This window comes from Acinonyx jubatus, chromosome E1, assembly GCF_027475565.1.
Source record: "Acinonyx jubatus isolate Ajub_Pintada_27869175 chromosome E1, VMU_Ajub_asm_v1.0, whole genome shotgun sequence".
Classification (NCBI taxonomy): Eukaryota; Metazoa; Chordata; class Mammalia; order Carnivora; family Felidae; genus Acinonyx; species Acinonyx jubatus.
The window spans coordinates 10,289,682-10,306,975 of record NC_069397.1 but is presented as its reverse complement, the minus strand read 5'-3'; the positions used below and the strand labels follow the sequence as shown (position 1 = coordinate 10,306,975).

Genomic DNA, 17,294 nt, shown 5'->3' with positions numbered 1-17,294 from the left:
GGGCGGTCCGCGGGCGCGCGGGGCGGGGCCGTGCGGGGGCCGCCCCCAGCCCGCCGCCTCCCGCGCGCCAGTCCCCGCGCCGGCATGGAGCCCCCCGCAGCCGCCGTCGCCGCCGCGTCCCGGGAAAGCGCCGAGCCGCCCGACGCCCCTCGCTGGCGCGTCTGCCTGCGGAGCCTGCGGGGCGCGCTGCCGCCCGACGCGCGGCGGGAGGCGGCCGCGCTGGCGGCGCTCGCGGGCTCCGTGGTGAGTGCGCGCCCCGACGGCGGCCCCGGCTCGGGGCGCCCCCCAGCGCCTTCGCCCCGCGCTGCCCGAGCGGGGCCCGAGCGGGGCCCGGGCGGGGCGGGCGGGCCCGGTGTCAGCGCGTGCTCTCCCTCCTTTTTTCGCAGTTCCTGGCCCAGTTGATGATCTTCCTGATTAGCGTCGTCAGTTCCATCTTCTGTGGGCATCTGGGCAAAGTCGAGCTGGATGCCGTTACGCTCGCGGTATCGGTAGGTTTTCTTTTCTTTTTTAAATACTTACATTGGGGTCGGCCCCGCGGCAAAGCCTCGGAATTTGCATTGTATTATGTCTGATATCTTCCCTTAACACTATCGGAGCTTGGCCCGTGGGTACCTTTCGCCTTATCTCTAGATTTGAAAGGAGATCGCGTAAACTGCTCGGGGAAGCGTGTTTCAACCATCCCACGGTGGTCGGGCTTGCGAGGAATTTGTAGCAATGATACACTTCCAGGGCGGCCAGGGATTGCTAGGAATTTGTAGCGATAATACGGTCACAGGAACAGAACGGCATTTTTTTTTCCTGTTGTAAAATTAAACCGGAGAACTTAGAGATCATGTAGATTGTCTGCCATCGGTCTGAATTGCACAATTCATTATGGGCGCAGTATTTCCCGCTTGTACTAAAGTGTCTCCCTTGGGCCTCGGATTGAAATTACACCTCCTTTGAAGGCTTTCGTCCCTGAGTTTTTGTTAGTGATGTAGCGGAAAGTTGCCTCCCTCCATACAGGCTTTCAGAGAAGGTGGAAAATAGTTCCGGTGGTGCTGGCAGGTGGTCTCTCCCAGCCTTAGAAAATTCCCCCTCCGTCCCCACCAGAGGTCGGTATCTGCTCTAAGATCGTGGCGGAACTGCCAGAGTTTCTCTTTTCAGCTTTGTGGGTGAAGTGACCTTAGTATGTGGACTCAGATATTTTATTTACAGGTCTGTTACTGAGTGAACTAATTCAGGCTAAGGGATATTTCTACTTCCTTTGAGATTTTAGATTGGGTCTCTAGAAAGAGTGAAGAAAGCAGAGAAGCTTTACGTACAGGCTGTTAACTGTGTCCCCTCCAGAAAGGATGAACTTGATTCCTCCCCCACATAGGGCACGGTGGCCCTGGCATATGTTGTACTCCTGATCATTCTGTCTGCTGTGAACGACATTAACAGTGGGTTATTATTGGAAACCTGAAGGGACACTTTTCTGTTTATCCACCGGGCCGCAGTTGGGATCTCCCTTTTCCTATCGCTGCTTCCAAACCTTTATTCTGCAGTGCTCTTTAAATTTTTTTTAAATTTTTATTTATTTACGTGTTTATGTATGTATCTTAAATGTTTGAGAGAGAGAGGGGGACAGAGGATCCGAAGCAGGCTCCGTGCTGACAGCAGCGAGCCTGTGTGGGACTTGAACTCACCAACCGTAAGATGGTCATGACCCGAGCCAAAGGCAGATGCTCAACTGCCTGAGCCACCCAGGCGCCCCCTTAAAAAATTTTTTTATTATAATTTTTTTTTTTACTGAGCTATAATTGACACACAACATTTAATTGGTTTGGGGTGTCTAACGTAACGGTTCAGTATTTGCGTATATTGTGAAGTGATCACATTAAATCTGGTTAAAATCTTATCACTATACACAGATTTTTTTTTCCATGTGATGAAATCTTCTAAGATTTACTCTCTTAGCAAGTTTCAAGTGTGAAATACGGTATTATTAACTATATTCACCATGTGGTACATTGCATTTTCACACGTTATGTACTTTGTAACCGGGACTTTGTATCTTTAGATGGCCTTTACCACCAAGCCCCTCGGGCATCCCCCCCCCCCCCCCCGCCCCCCATCCTTGGCAATCACCAATCTGCTATGAGTTCAGTTTTTCTTTGTTTGGATTCCACGTGTAAGTGAGATTATACGGGCATCTGTCTCTGTTTGACTTCTTTGACTTAGTATAATGCCCTCAGTGTCCATCCGCATTGTTACCAATGGCAAGATTTTCTTCTGTTTTAGGACCAACTAAGATTCAGTGCATAAGCCGCATTTTATTTACATTTTATCTACCTGTTTCATTTTCTTTGGTTAAATACACAGAAGTGGGATTGTTGGATCATATGGTAGTTCTATTTTTAATTTTTTGAGACTTCATATCGTTTTCCCGAGGGGCTGGACCAGTTTGCATTCCCTCCAGGAGTGCACAGGGGCTCCCTTTTCTCCACGTCTCCTCCAACACTTGTTATTTCCTGTCACATACTCTCGCAGGGGTTAGTTCATGGTGGTTTTAATTTGCATTTCCCTGACGATTAGTGATGTCAAGCACCTTTTCCAGTATCCTTTGGCCATTTGTGTGTCTTCTTTGGAAAAATGCCTATTCAGATCCTCGGCCCAGTTTTTAATTAGATTGTTTGGGGTTCTTTTGCTAGTGAGTTGTAGGAGTTCTTTACATATTGTGGAGGTGAACCCCTTATCAGGTGTACGATTTGCAAATATCTTCTCCCATTCTGTAGGTTGGCTTTCCACTTTGTCGGTGGTTTCCTTCAGGGTGCGGGCGCTTTTTAGTTTGGTGTGGTCCCACTCATTTATTTTTGGTTTTGTTGCCTTTGTTGTTGGTGTCAAAACCAGAGTCCTTGCCAAGACCAAGAGAGCTCGCTGCCTGTGTTTTCTTCTAGGGGTTTTATGGCTTCGGGTCTTGCGTTCAGGTCTCGAATCCATTTTGAGTTATTTTTTTGTGTGTGTGGTGTAAGATAGTGGTCCAGTGTCACGCTTTGGCCTGTGGCCAAAATTAAACCTGGCCCAGTTGATGATCTTCCTGATTAGCGTCGTCAGTTCCATCTTCTGTGGGTGTCCAGTGCTCCCGACACCCCTGGATTGAATAGCCTGTCTTTTCGCAGTGCCCATTTCCGGACTGTCCCTTCGGGTTTACCATCCTGTACGGTTCATGTCCATGGTATCTGATGGCCGGTGCATGGCTTCTTCTGTGTTCATCAAACGCCCCAGGGCCTGAGTGCTCAGCTTCTTGGGTGTGGGGACCCCACCTCCCTCCATCTCTCTGGCTTTCAGGAACCCCCTAAATTCACTTCAGGACTCACACTCTGCACATTGCCATCTCTCAGCTTGGGCCCACGGTAGCAGTTTTGTTAGTTTTGTTTTGTTTTTTCACTGTAACAGTTTTAAACTTTACTTTCCTGCTGGTAACCTTTTATCCCTGGAGCCCTCTCAAGTCCCCACCTGCCCTTTGACCTCATGGGTCTTCCTTGCTGTGGTCCCTCCCTCTTCTCTCACTCTGCAGCCCTGAGTGCATTCTCCATCGTTCTCGATCCTGCATTCTGTGACTTGCATGTGAGGCTCGGGAGGATCCTTCTAGATGCAGCTTAGGGGCATGCATTTGCAGAACACTTTCCCAGACCACCCCCCACCCCATCCCAGCCCCACCCTTCCGTGCTGTGCCACAGTCTCTGTCTCTGAATGCTCTCGCCTTGGCCGGCCAGCTCATATTAATTTTCGCCACGCCTGGTTCCTGGCACAGATCTGCCCCGAGTGGATATTTCCAGGAAATGCAGAGCTCAGGGGAGCTGTGAGCGGGTCCTCATCTAGGCGCTCCTGAATTTGTCTCCTATGCGGCCCTGCTGTAACATGGTGAGGGTTGAAGGCTCTGTGATGATACACGTGCAGGCCCCATGTCTCCTTTCACTATTTCGGCAAAACTGTCTTAACCAGGGGCGGCTGCGTGGCTCAGTCTGTTGAGCGTGCGACTTCCGCTCAGGTCATAATCTCCCGAGTCATGAGTTTGAGCCCCACATCAGGCTCTCTGCTGTCAGCACAGAGCCTGCTTCAGATCCTCTGTCCCCTCAAAAATAAATAAACATTAGGAAAAAAAAAAGAAGGAATTAGGGGCTCCTGGGTGGCTCAGTTGGTTGAACGTCCCACTTCGGCTCAGGTCATGATCTCACGGTTCGGGAGTTCGAGCCCCAGGTCTGCCTCTGTGCTGACGGCTCACAGCCTGGAGCCTGTTTTGGATTCTGTGTGTGTGTCTCTCTCTCTCTCTTTGCCCCTCCCCTGCTGTGCTTGCTCGCTCTAAAAAATCAATAAATATTAAAAAAAAAAAAAAAAGAATTAAATAAAACTATCTTAACTGTATCCTGGGGGGAGAAAACAAAATTAAGATTTTATGGAAGGTTTGTAGTAATTTCTTTCCTTCTTTCTCTCTGTTTTTCCCGCAAGTCACACACCGATGAGAGCATAAAAAAGAGTTCCTACTTTTTGAAGTAAAAATAGGTACAGAGCAAATACAAGCCCCAAATTCCGTAGATAGGCCTGAAAAGGGTATGCGGGAAGGTTGGTATGTTGCAAAGAGAGGAATTTCTGTAGCTAAGGTTTTAGGTAAGGGAGTCTATGTCTGTCTTTCCTTGGGCAGTGCGAGGTAAGACGGTGCTTTTAACCAGCCGTTAAATTGTAACTAATTGGTAGGAGGAGAAAACAATTTCAAGAAAACTATTTATGAAAGCCAGATACAGTTAAAAATGTTTTACTTTATGAAAAATTCTGTATGCGGAATGAGAGAATTTACAAAAGTGTTTGTTTTTTAAGTAAAAGAACGTTTTTTAAGGTTTATTTTATTATTTTTTTAACGTTTATTTTTTAGAGAGAGCGTGTGCACCCATGTGAGTGGGAGAAGGGCAGAGGGGGCCGTGGGGGGGACAGAGGATCCGAAGCAGGCTCCACATTGGCCGCAGAGAACCCGTTCGGGGCTCGAACTCACGGAACTGTGAGATCATGACCTGAGCCGAAGTTGGATGCTTAACCGACTGAGCCACCCAGGCGCCCCTAGGTTTTATTTTATTTTATTTTTTTGAAGGAATCTCTTACTCCCAATATGGGGCTTGAACATATGACCCTGAGACCAAGAGTCGCGTGCTCCACCAACTGAGCCAGCCAGCTGCCCCCTGCCCTCTCCCCCTGCCCCCCCCCCCCCCCCCCGGCCACAAACATTTATTCATACCCCACCTTGTTTTGTTTCATGAAGAATTTGAGTTGGTTTGTAAAAATACTTTCAGTACAGAAGGATAAATAATTAGCTGGTAGAATTACCAGCATCCTGAGGTCGTGTAGTTTCCAGAAATTCACAGTGTGCCCAAGATGTCCCTGAGCCATCTGTTCGGGGGAAGGACGGCCTTTCCTGATACTGAGTCAGAGGAGTGGCGTGGACACCCTGAGGTGGAAGATGGTGTCCCGGACAACTTGCTACGAGAGATACGTCAGCAAGTCTCGAACCGTCTCCGTATACAGGTGGTCATTGTGTGGGGAAAGCACAGCGCCCTTGACTTTCATCCAAGCAGTCTCAGACAGCGGACTTGGCCTGGAGATAGACTTGAGGCCACAGAAGAAGAGTGACGGCTGGGCTTCCTTTTCTTTCCCTGGAAGGCTGAGGGGTTTTGGAGCTTTGGCCCTGACACTGTCCCGGGCTGGAATTGAGAACACAAGGTGCCAGCCTCCCGTTGCTCCCTCTGTGTGTGGCCTGTCACTGACCCCTGGCGGCTAGAGTTTATGATCTTGGTCAGCCAAGAAGTGAACCCACCTTGGGATTGACATCACTGCTAAACGTGAGACCCAGGATGAAAAATGAGGGTCTCCAGCTCTCCCCAGCCCCCGCAATTGCAAAATGGCTCCTTGGGCCCTGACCTTAACCTGCAGGTTCATTGTCAGGGTCCCTGGGTAAGGTGCAGACATGAGGGCGACACAAAACCAGTCCTGTTTCTCATCACAGGGTTCAAGCCTGTGGCCAGACTTCCCAGCTTCAGGTCGCCATCTGAGTGGCCTAAGCTTTCTGTGACTTGCTCCCGAGACCCATAAAACGGGCACAGTGCCCACGACAACCCTGTATGGGAGGGTTTGGGGACAGGGCCTGCACGTGGCGTATGCTCAGTACACGTTTGCTGTCCTCGTTCTTAAAGGCACATCGCAGACCAGGGGCGTTGCCTTTAGATATCAACCGCACTTAACTTTTTGATGTGGAAATTGTAACACACGCCGTGTTGTTCAAGAACTACGTTGTCAGCCACCCCGGTTGACAGTGATTGTGGAAGTGATTGTGATCCTCTGGTCGGAGGCTGTGTTTCTGTTTACAGTCGCCAGGGATGGTCGTGGACGCCCATCTGCTGTGAGATGCAAAGTCTTAAGTGTACAATTGCAGGTTGCTCCTTCCAGATAAACCGTCACGGCTCCTTGGCTTAGCGGGAGCTGTTAGGCAGCGACTGCCCGGCCGGTCCTCCAGCTGCAGCTGCCTGTCATTCCTTGCAGGTGGTGAACGTTATTGGGATTTCAGTTGGAACTGGCTTGGCCTCGGCTTGTGACACGCTGATGTCTCAGGTGAGGACCACCCTCCCCCACGCACGATTTTTTTTTTTTAATTTATGTTTGTATTTAGTCAGTTACCTTTCCTGTTGGAGGCCAGGTAGGCGACTCTCCCCTCTTTGGCTTTTGTTGCCTTTTATTTGTCAAGCACTGTGCTGCTGATGGCTGTAGATGTAAGCCAAGTGGGCTTTATAATTGGGCTCAGGGGCTGTGCTTTCCTTTCTGTCTCCGGTCTGATCTCTCCCACCCTGACACTGTACTCCCTCACCTGCTGTTGGAGACGCTCAGCTCCGTCTCCTGCCCACGTCTCTGTCCTGAGGGCCACACTTGAATGTCGGTCACGTCCCGGACATCACACTCAGCTCAACCAGAGCTAAGCCCATCCGGCTTTCTTCCCTGAACTGTTTCTCCTCTTGGGTTGTCTCTCTCAAGAACACACGACCCTCCACTGAAGCCAGAATCCTTCTTTATCTTCTGTCTCCTTACGTTAGCGGAGAGTCCGCTCACACCCCTCTGTCCTCGTTGCCCGTCACAGGACTGGGAACTCTGGGTTGGTGTGCTAACGCAGTCAGAGGAGAGTCCGATTCTGGTCCCGGCCTTTCTCTCCTGGCTCTGTCTTCCATCTCACCCACCGGGTTTACAACCATAGTGGTTTCCCTGGTAGAATTGGAGCTGCTTGGGGAGAAAGGCTATAATCCCATTCAGTCTTTGAATCCCTGTGGCTCAGCATTGTGCTTGCTATGTAGTGGGTACCCTGGAAATCTGTCGAATGAGTGAGAGGAAAGCAGAGAAGCAAGCAGGGATGGGTAGATGACGACGGATGGATGGATAGACGGTTGGGTGGTGGGTGGATGGGTTTATAGATGGATGCGGGATAGACGGGTGGCTGGGTGGAGGGGGGATGGATGGATGGATAGATGGTTGGGTTGGATGGTAGAATGATGGTTGGACAGATGGATGGATGGGTAGACAGCTAGAGGGATGGATGGTAGATAGATGAGGTGGACAGATGAATGATGGCTAGATGGGTAGGTGGATGTGTCATAGATGAGTCCTGCCTTCAAACCCACTGCCTGGGAGAGTGGGGACAGGGTTATATCCCAAGGAAGGAGTGGCCCTGAGCATATGTGTTATATCCTGAGCTGTTGGACTCAGCTCCTCAGCTATTGGTGCGTGGGGGTGTCCTGGGATAGTTTTTATAGGCTAAGCTAAATGTGGCTCTAAGGACTAAATGTAGCTCTGGATTGGCATGGTAGAGAATGTGAAATTTTATTTATTTTTTTAATCATTAGAAAATTTTTTAAATGCTTATTTATTTTTGAGAGAGGGGAGAGAGACAGCATGAGCGGGGGAGGGGCAGAGAGCGAGGGAGACACAGAATCTGAAGCGGGCTCCAGGCTCTGAGCTGTCAGCACAGAGTCTGATGCGGGGCTTGAATTCACGAACTGCGAGATCATGACCTGAGTTGAAGTCAGATGCTTAAGTGACTGAGCCACCCAGGAGCCCCTGAAATTTTATTTTAAAATAGTTATTTTGTCCCTTTTTTGTTACCATTTCAGTTATTTTTATTCATATAGTTGAAAAAAGAAAAAGACTAGATCTTTGTTTCCCCATCCACCCATATACAGTGGACGTCTTTCCGTATTAGTAAACGTATTTCTCTAATAGCACATTGTTTCTTGGATTTTAAATAGCCTTTTAAGAAGATTGTAAAGGTCAAGCACCATCTAGAAACTTTAGGTTATCTAGAAACGTATTTGAAAAAGATGGAGGAAAAATCACTAAAGGTTAACTGTTTGGTGAATATCCTCCAAATATTTCCAAATACGGACACTTACACCATTCTAACATCTACATGGTCTTATTACTTTTTCCTGCCATTAAACCATGTGTTTTGGAGAACACATTGAATGAAGTAGGTGGACACATTCCCTTTTAATGTCTGCACAATATTCTATGTCCTTTGTACGGCCATTGTTTTTAATTTGTTTCCATTGACTCTTTCAATGCACTTTAGGTTAGACTCCTTTTTGCTTTTGAGAAAGAGACAGTCATTCAGGGTACTTGAAGGAAAGGGAGCGTGAGAAAAGCTCTGAGAAGCCTTGACTCGGCCAAGGCCACTGGGGGGACCGGGCCTGCCCTGCCCTCCCGTGGCCTGCTCTCTGCTCTGTGCTCTGGCCACCTGGCTGCCCCTCATTTCTGCCTTTTGTGCTCTCGTCACACTTAAACATCAGGTGATGTCGTTTCTCTGCTCGCAACTCTCCTGTGACCCCGTCTGACTGTGGAGGCCTCTGAGCCCTCTGCTGTCCCCACCGGGCTTCCAGCCCCACAGGCTACCCTGCTGGGCCTCTCCCAGACGTCTGCCTGGCTCATTCTCTCAGTCCCGCATATGTTTGCCAGAAATCCCCTTCTCCGGGAGGCCTGCCATCGCCATGTAAACATCGTGCTCCTCCCCCAAGGGTCTGTCCCCCTTCCCTGATGTCTTTTTCTCCAAGCATTACTGCCATTCTGGAGAATGCACTCTAGATCTTAGTTATTTCTGTTTATCGTCTGTCTCCCTTTCCTTCTAGAAAGTCAGCTCCACGATGGCAGGGACTTCTGCCTGCTTTGTTCACTGCTGAGTTAGTTCCCGGGTCCCAGATGCATGTGGCACATAGTAAGAGTTCAAGAAATACTTGCTGAGCGAATCCGGCAGGCTCTAACCCGCGCCTGCTTCTTGCACCTTTGAAGCCCTGCTCTCTGCCGTCAGTGCCCTCCATGTCTAACTGTCCCTGTTCCCAGAGACAGGAGACTCCTCGTCCCGGGGCATGTTTAAAATGCCCTTGTGCCCTTGGCTCAGATGTTGGGGGCGGGAAACAACAGCCGTCCGGCTGCATGGGTGGCCAGCAGGGTGCTCTCCCTTGGGGAGCCGTTTGCGATGCCGGCGGTCCAGGCCTCGGCCCGGTACACGGTGGCCCTCTTTATCACTGCGTTTGTTTTCTCCAGTCCTTCGGAGGCAAGAACCTAAAACGCGTGGGGATCATACTCCAAAGAGGAATCCTCATCTTGATGCTGTGTTGCTTTCCTTGCTGGGCCGTCTTCATCAATACGGAGCGTATCCTCCTGCTCTTAAAACAAGACCCCGAAGTCTCCAGGTCAGCATCGTCTCTAATGTCAGAACCCCAGGTTCAGCGTAAGTGACCGTCTGGTCGTCTTAACCTTCGTTGACGTTTTGGTCAATTACCTGGACTTGAACCCCCGTGGAGAATGGAAGCTGTGACTTGTGGATCACAGGGTATTAACGCTGGCAGGGACCAGCTGGCACAGAGTGACACAGAGTGACACAGCGTGACGCAGTAACCTGACGTCCTGCCCAGAGTGAAGATACAGGATGAGAATGTTAATACCCTTGGCCCCAGTCTACTTTCCCGGTGTTTTGTAAATACGCAGAGGGTTTTTTCCCTCCCAGAAGCAAAGGAGCAATATAGTTGCTTAGAGTTCTTAGAGTTGGGGTTTTTTTTTTTTAACCTACAATTCCAGCAAACTCTGGAATTTGTCTTCAGGATACACGGGATCACGGGATGCAAGGAGGCATCTCTCTTTTCTAGAACACCGTTCGTCTTGCTTCAGTGTGAGATACAGCTACAGTCCTGACCCAAAACGTTTCTGAACTTTGCCCGACTTTTAGTTCATTTTGCTCTGTTCATTCCATCTTTTCTGCTAAGAATGAGCTGAAAGATGTAAAGTCAGACTTCCCTGTAAAAGCAGACACGTAGCAAGCCTAACATAGTGTTAATCTGGGTTGTGGAAAAAGCCTTTTCAGAGTGGTATTAAATTTCTCCCGTGTAAATTACGTTTAATTTTTAGGAACCATGTGGATTGAGTTTGAAGAAGTACGGCAGCAATTGTTTGAATATTAACTGAAGGCTGTTTGTTGTTTATTTCAGGATAGCCCAGATTTATGTGATGGTTTTCATTCCTGCTCTTCCTGTAAGTGTCGAGGATATTTTGTGTCCTGGGACGCCCCAAGCAGCTCATGAATAGTGTCATGCCTGTGCCTCCCCTCTTTCTGTTTATTTTATCATAGTCCTGTTCCCGTGTAAGTTCAGTGTGTATTTCTTGGACCTGTCATCCCATCCTTACTGCTTCTCAGAGCTTGTGCCACTTTGATATCCAACAGCTTGAACGTAATACACACACCGATGAGGGGGAAGAGCTTTCTGTCCTTATTCTGTGGGTGCTTTTGACTGCAGATTAATTAGGATGTTTCTGGGGCCCCTCTGGGATTGGGGAAAGTACTGCCAGCTGGTACTCTCAGAGCCATTCAGACGTCAAGGTAGTGAGCCGTTCGCAGATTCGGCCAGTTCGAGGTCTGAGGGTCCTCCCCGGAAAATTCCAAACAGCATCCTGGCATTTGATCCGCGTGGGTCTGGGTCTCTGATTTTGAGGTCGCATTAGGAGGAAATACCTTCTTGAGAAACAGAACTGTCAGAAACTGTCAGAATTATGCCTTCATGTTAACAAGAGGTGTTTTTCTGTTTTATCTCCTAGGCAGCGTTCCTGTTCCAGCTGCAGACAAGATATTTGCAAAGTCAGGTATAGAGCCTTTGGATCTTTTTACTCCGTGGTCCCTGAAATGTGTAGTAGATATTCTTAGGGAGTTCTCCGTGAAAGTCATTCACAGTTTTTTTCCCTGGAATTTTACCCAGAGCTCCTTGTTTGGGAGACCTGAGTCTTGTAAATGGATTTTGTCCAGCTCAGGAGAGATGCCTGTCTCAATCTGTCAGATTCCTGTGCCCACCTCTTGTTTTACTCTGCAGCCCCTGCCTCCCACAACACCCACAACACTGCACCCCTTCCCTCCTCTGTGGGCTGCGTGCTTGCTTTGGGTCTGACCTCAGGCCCGGCTCTGATACCTGTGCTTTAGAGGAAGAGGCTGCAGAGTTCTGTGGGGTTTACAGCGCCCCCAGGAACCAGAGGGACAAGGGGCATGGAGGGGAAGGCTAAGGGCAGAGCTGAGGGGGAGCTCTGCCTCTCTCTGTCCCCAGGTCCCTCTTAACGTGAGCCGCCCGCTTGCCTTCATGTAACTTTTATCCACAGAAGCCGCTCTACTTTGATGGTGGCCAAACTGTTTTTTAAAAAAAAATGTAGACTTTTTTTTTTTTTTTTTGTAAGTTTATCTGTCTTAAGAGAGAGTGTGAGCAGGAGAGGGGCAGAGGGAGAGGGAGAGAGAGAATCCCAAGTAGGCTCCACGCTGTCAGTGCCCAGAACCCAACATGGGGCTCAATCTCATGACCCCGGGATCATGCCCTGAGCCAAAACCGAGAGTCAGACGCTCAACAGTCTGAACCACCCGGGCGCCCCAAATGTAGAGTCTTCAAGAAAACGTTTACCTGAGGACTAGCGTAGAGTAGGCAAGAGACACACGAGAAGTGAGGAATGCGGCCCCGTAAATAATGGGGGTGAATGTGCACCGCATACCTGCTGGGGACCAGGCCCTGCTGGGTGCTTCGTGTGAGGTGACCTCATGATCCTTCACCTTGGCCCTGGACGGAAGTTAGGTAACTCGGCCTGAGTGTCTCCCATGGGGTCTTCCTGGGACACCTCGTGCCATGCACCGATTTGCTGTCCATGCAGTCATCCCTTCTCTTCTATCTCTGTGTTACTGTGATAGAAACGATGGCCCAGCGGGTCATTCAAAAGCTTTTAGAAACTTCTAGTTGGCCGGGCTCGCAGCTGCACCAGTGGGGGAGACGTGGCCAGTGGCTCTGACCCTGGCCGTCGACGTCCTCTGTGACGGTGTTGTCATTCAGAACCCTTGCCTGTGTACCTCTGAGTGTTCGGCTGACCATCTCTTTAGAAAAACTCACTCTTTCTGCTGCAAGAGTCTTAACTGTTCTCACGAGACCACATTCTCCGCTCACCAGAGGAGTGGAAACATCCCCACGCAGCCCGGCTAAAGCAGTTGTATGTCCTGCCTTTTAACTCTACCCTAACGCGCTCTGCCCAGAGTTTCAGGGACCTCCCACGGGTTAAAGGGCTCGGTCCCTCGAGACTCCCCTCCCCCCCACCTTCCGGTGCCCACGTTGCCCCCTGTGCTTCTGACCGATCGGCTGCAGGTTGGAGGTTTCCACAACCGCCAGCCTGGTTCCGTTAATTTTTTAGAGCGACTCCCAGGACTCACGAAGAGTTTGCTTACGATTTGCCGGTTTATTACAAAAGGGTGTGGCAAAGAACGCAGGCCAAACACCCAGATGGCAAGGTGTGTGGGACAGGGTCCGGAATTTTCACAGCACGTCCTCGTGTTCACAGCCTGGAGGCTGTCTGAACCCCGTGCTTCTGCAGTTTCAGGGGAGGCTCCCTCACGTAGGCGGGATTGATCACTTCCTCTATTCCCAGCCCCTCTCCCCTCCCCCGAAAATGAGCGAAGGGCTGAATATGTCAAGCTCCTAACAACCATGGCTTGGTTGTTCTGGTGAGCAGCTCCCATCCAGGAGCCCGCCCAGAGTCATTAGGACAAGAGGCGCCCTTGTCACCCAAGAAATTCCAAAGGATTTAGGAACTCTGTGTCAAGAACCCGGGTTGAAGACCAAGTATTAGAACAAAGGATCCGCCTCGTGCCCCTGCCACTGAGAAGTTCTAGGGGAGTTAGGAGCTCCGTGCCGGGAAGCGGGGGCGGGGTGGGGGCAGAGACCAGTATATATGCTTCCCATTACGTCACACCCCATAACTGATCAGCTTTTGAAAATGCTGTTTGTTTTCCTGTTTGGGGATTTTAGGGCATCATCATGCCTCAGGTGATCACTGGGATTGCAGCAAACGTGATCAATGTGGGCATGAACGCCCTCCTGCTCTATGCCCTGGACCTCGGAGTGGTGTAAGTTGTGACCCGTTCGTTCCCCAAGTGCCCAGTGTCTGCTGGCCGCGGCCCTGGGGGCTGGGATATGGGGTGGGGGGGGTGGTGAAGCAGCCTGGGAGGGAATCTCCATGGGGTGGGGGCTGGTGTCCTGGAGCACCTGGGGGGGGCAGTCAGCCCAGGCTGTGGGGAGGAGTGCAGACGTTAGCTGGGGGAGAATGTTGTGGAAGAGGTGACGTTGTGAGCTGACACCTGCCTGTCCGGTGGAGTTAGTGTGAGAGGGTGTCGCTGCAGCCCGTGAAGACTGAGATGCCAGACCTGAGCAAAGGCAGGAGGGGGCAGAGGACTGTCGGGATCTCCCACTAGCTCTCAGTTGAAATCAAGCCAGTTCCGTCTCTGTGAAGCTGGAGAGTTGGAGGGTCCCACGAGGAAGGCAGTGTCAGTTTGGACCTCCCGCCAGTAGGCACCATGCTGTCGATCCGTCCCTGACTTGAACCGTCTGGTGCGCTGGCCCAGGTCCGGCCCCCTTCACGTGGGCCGACGTGGTCACACGAGCACTCGAGATACATTATGAATGAAATGTAGTAAAATGAGATAGAATAGAAAATAGTGTATGGAGGTCTTTTCATGAGACTTCGTGTGTATACATATTAATGTGGGTACCAGGTAGTGATGGAAATTTAGTTCTGTTAGTTGCAGTAATACACGTGTGTGTGTATATACACACACACACATATTTGTACATTTGTACGTTTGTATATAAGTCACTAAGTGATGGGTAGTAGAGAGGTGGGCTATAAGAATAATCAATGAAAAAAGGTTTGTAACATCTTCTGCCAGAAAAGCCTTTGACCATGGGGGGCGGGAGCACGAGTCGGCAGGCAGGTCTGAGAGCTGGTGACATCAACCCACGTAAACACCTGATTGGCACCCGGTTTGTCCGGCTTTCCTCTGCAGGTGCACCTCACAGACCATCTCGTAGAAGTTTCTTGAACAGGTGTACGGAGGACAGTTTGGATAGTTGGAAAAGAGGAGAAGAACACATAGGAATGGGTTAATAAGTGATAGAGTGTGAGGATTGGTCGGAAGATTAAAATGAAAAAATAGGAAGCAAGCAGGGTTGTGGGCTCTCTGTGCCAGGACGGGGCATCATTTAATTTGTGGTGATAAAATGTCATCTAAGATGCTCTAAGGTTGTCTTGTAATTGAAAACAAATTTATTATAATCCTGGGAAATAACTGTGAACCTTAGACCAGTATTTTGAGCACAGTAGTTGTTTTTGGTACCGTACTCAGCTGACTACATTTAAGAATTTATCTGATAGGTTATTTCAGGCTGTTAGGACAAAGGACAGTGACAAGTGTGTATGTCCTTTTATTTTTCTGGTGATGAACAGTAACATTTGGCTCTTCCACAAAATTGTTGGTGGAAAGAAAACAGGTCAGTTATAAGTGGACAGTGTATTTAAATCATTAAAAGATAGTCCGCAAGTTCTAGGCTTTTCTAATAACTGTAATTCTTAAACAGAGCAAAAGCTTGTCAGGGGTAGTCTGTTTATTTACATTTGGACAGAATATACTCCCAGGTAATGATCACTTTCTCTCCTTCAGAGGATCTGCCTGGGCAAACACCACTTCCCAGTTCCTCCTGTCTGTCCTCCTTCTCCTGTACATGTGGTGGAAAAAAATCCACGTCGATACCTGGGGAGGTATGAGAACTTTGATTTACATTATGATATTTGTTATTCAGAAGGATGTAATTCGGGTGTTTGGATATTTTTCCCCCAGAGAGTTTTTTTTTAATCTCTTTGGAAAATTAAAAAGATTAAGGAAAATATTTGTACACTGAAAATATAAAAATTATAGGTCACTATGAGTTTTTTTTTTTTTTTAAATGGCCATAAAGGCAGCTTTTGGTCATAGAAAACGATTGGCAGCTATTGGGTTTAAGAATTGATATTTAAGGAATTAAAATTGCAGATACAAAATCTAAATCTTTCTTTGCAAATCATCCTGCTGTATTAAAACACAGTTTGATTGATATCTTGTCGACTCAGGTGTCTGTTAGACTGAGTTCTTAAATAATAGTACCACTTAACAGTTTCGCCAAATTCCCTTAAATAGTGTAACATGCATTTTGTAAGTTTAGTAAAATAGATTTGTTTTCTAATTTTTTAAATTGTGGTACAATGTATGTAACATAAAACTTGCTATTTTAGCCATTTTAAGTGCCCTTAAATACATTCACAGTGTTTGGTAACCATCACCACAATCCAGTTCTAAAACATTTTTATCACCCCAAACAGAAATTCTGTACCAGTTAAGCAGTCACTGCCCATTTTTTCTCCCTCTAGACTCCCAGTAACCTCCAGTCTACTTTCCGTTGATCTTGTACCTTGAAACTTTCCTGAAGTCATTCATTAGCTCCGAAGGCTTTCTGGTTGACTCTTTGGGTGATTCTTTATATAAGATCATACCATGTGCGAGTAGAGATAATTTTACTTCTTCCCTCCCGGTTTTGATGCCTCTTAATTTCTTTTCTTGATTAATCGCTCTGACTACAACCTCTAGTGCAGTGTTGAATAGAAGTAGCAAAAGTGAACATCTTTGTCTTGTTTCTGATTTTAGGGGTAAAGTTTTCAGACTTTAGCCATTGATATGACATATGTGAGTTTTTCATAGAAGCCCTTCGTCAGGTTGAGAAAGTTTCCCCTATTCCTAGTTTGTTGAGTGTTTTTGTTCATAAAAGTGTGTTGGATTTTTTTTTTTCCCTGCGTTAACTGAGATGACCACTCTTTGTTTTTTCTTCCATTTTATTAATGTGGTGTATTGCATTGATTGATGTTAATCATCTCGTGTGTTCTTGGGATAAATCCCATTTGGTCACTGTGTGCGATCGTTAAATATGTTGCTGGGTGTGGTTTGCCAGTATTTTGTCGAGGATTTTTACATCTATATTCATAAGGGATGTTGTTCTGTGATTTTCTTTTCTTGTGTTGTCTTAATCTGGCTTTGGTGTCGAGGTGATGCTGGCCTCAGAACGAGGCTGTGGGTTTGGTACCATTATTTCTCTTCTGTGTTTTGGAAGTTTGAGGACAATTGGTGTCAGTTCTTCAAATATTTGCTTTAATTCACCGGTGAAGCCGTAAGGTCTTGGACTTTGTTGGGAAATTCTGATTGCCTGTTCAGTCTCTTATTAAAGGTTTGTTGAGATTTTCTCTTTGTGTTCGGTCACTTGAGGTAATTTGTGTGTTTCTAGGAATTTGTCATTTCGTCTAGTTATTTGATTTGTTGCCATACAGTTCCTAGAACTCTCTTATATTTTTTATTAAAGTGAGGTTGGTAGTAACATCCCCACTGTTATTTTTGATTTTAGTTATTTGAGCCTTTGTTCTTTTTCTCTTGGTCAGTTTAGCTAAAGTTTTTTCAACTTCGTTGATCTCTTTTCGTCTGTTTGTTTTTGTTTTATTTTTTCAAAGAATCGGTTTTTGGTTTTCTGGTTCTCTCTTGTTATTTTTCCATTCTCTACTTCATTTATTTCTGCTTTAATCTTCATTATTTATGTTGTTCTAGCTTTGGGTTTAATTTGCTCTTTTTCCGTCTCCTCAATGTGTAAAATTAATTTTCTCCATTTGAGAGCTTTTTTCTTTTGCAGTGTAGGCATTTACAGTTATAAATGTCCCTTTGAGTACTCCTTCACTTCATCTAGTGTGGTGGGTTGTGTATTTGTTTTCTTTTGTTTCAGTGTGGTGTTTTTTTTTTTTTTCCGTTGAACTTTTGCTACACTTTTTAATAAAGTTTATTTATTTAGGGTGAGAGCAGGAGGAAGGGCAGAGAGAGCAGGGGAGAGAGAGAA

General features: G+C 47.8%; 1 protein-coding gene across 1 annotated transcript in view; it reads left to right on the top strand.

Moving 5' to 3' along the window:
* Positions 1 to 84: 84 nt before the first annotated feature.
* Positions 85 to 17,294, top strand: part of LOC106981406 (multidrug and toxin extrusion protein 2-like) — a 58,028-nt gene continuing 40,818 nt past the window's right edge. The window contains 8 exon segments of the mRNA XM_053211794.1: positions 85 to 243; positions 387 to 488; positions 6,550 to 6,618; positions 9,589 to 9,737; positions 10,530 to 10,572; positions 11,134 to 11,178; positions 13,362 to 13,459; positions 15,050 to 15,147. Coding sequence (XP_053067769.1) covers positions 85 to 243; positions 387 to 488; positions 6,550 to 6,618; positions 9,589 to 9,737; positions 10,530 to 10,572; positions 11,134 to 11,178; positions 13,362 to 13,459; positions 15,050 to 15,147 — 763 coding nt within the window.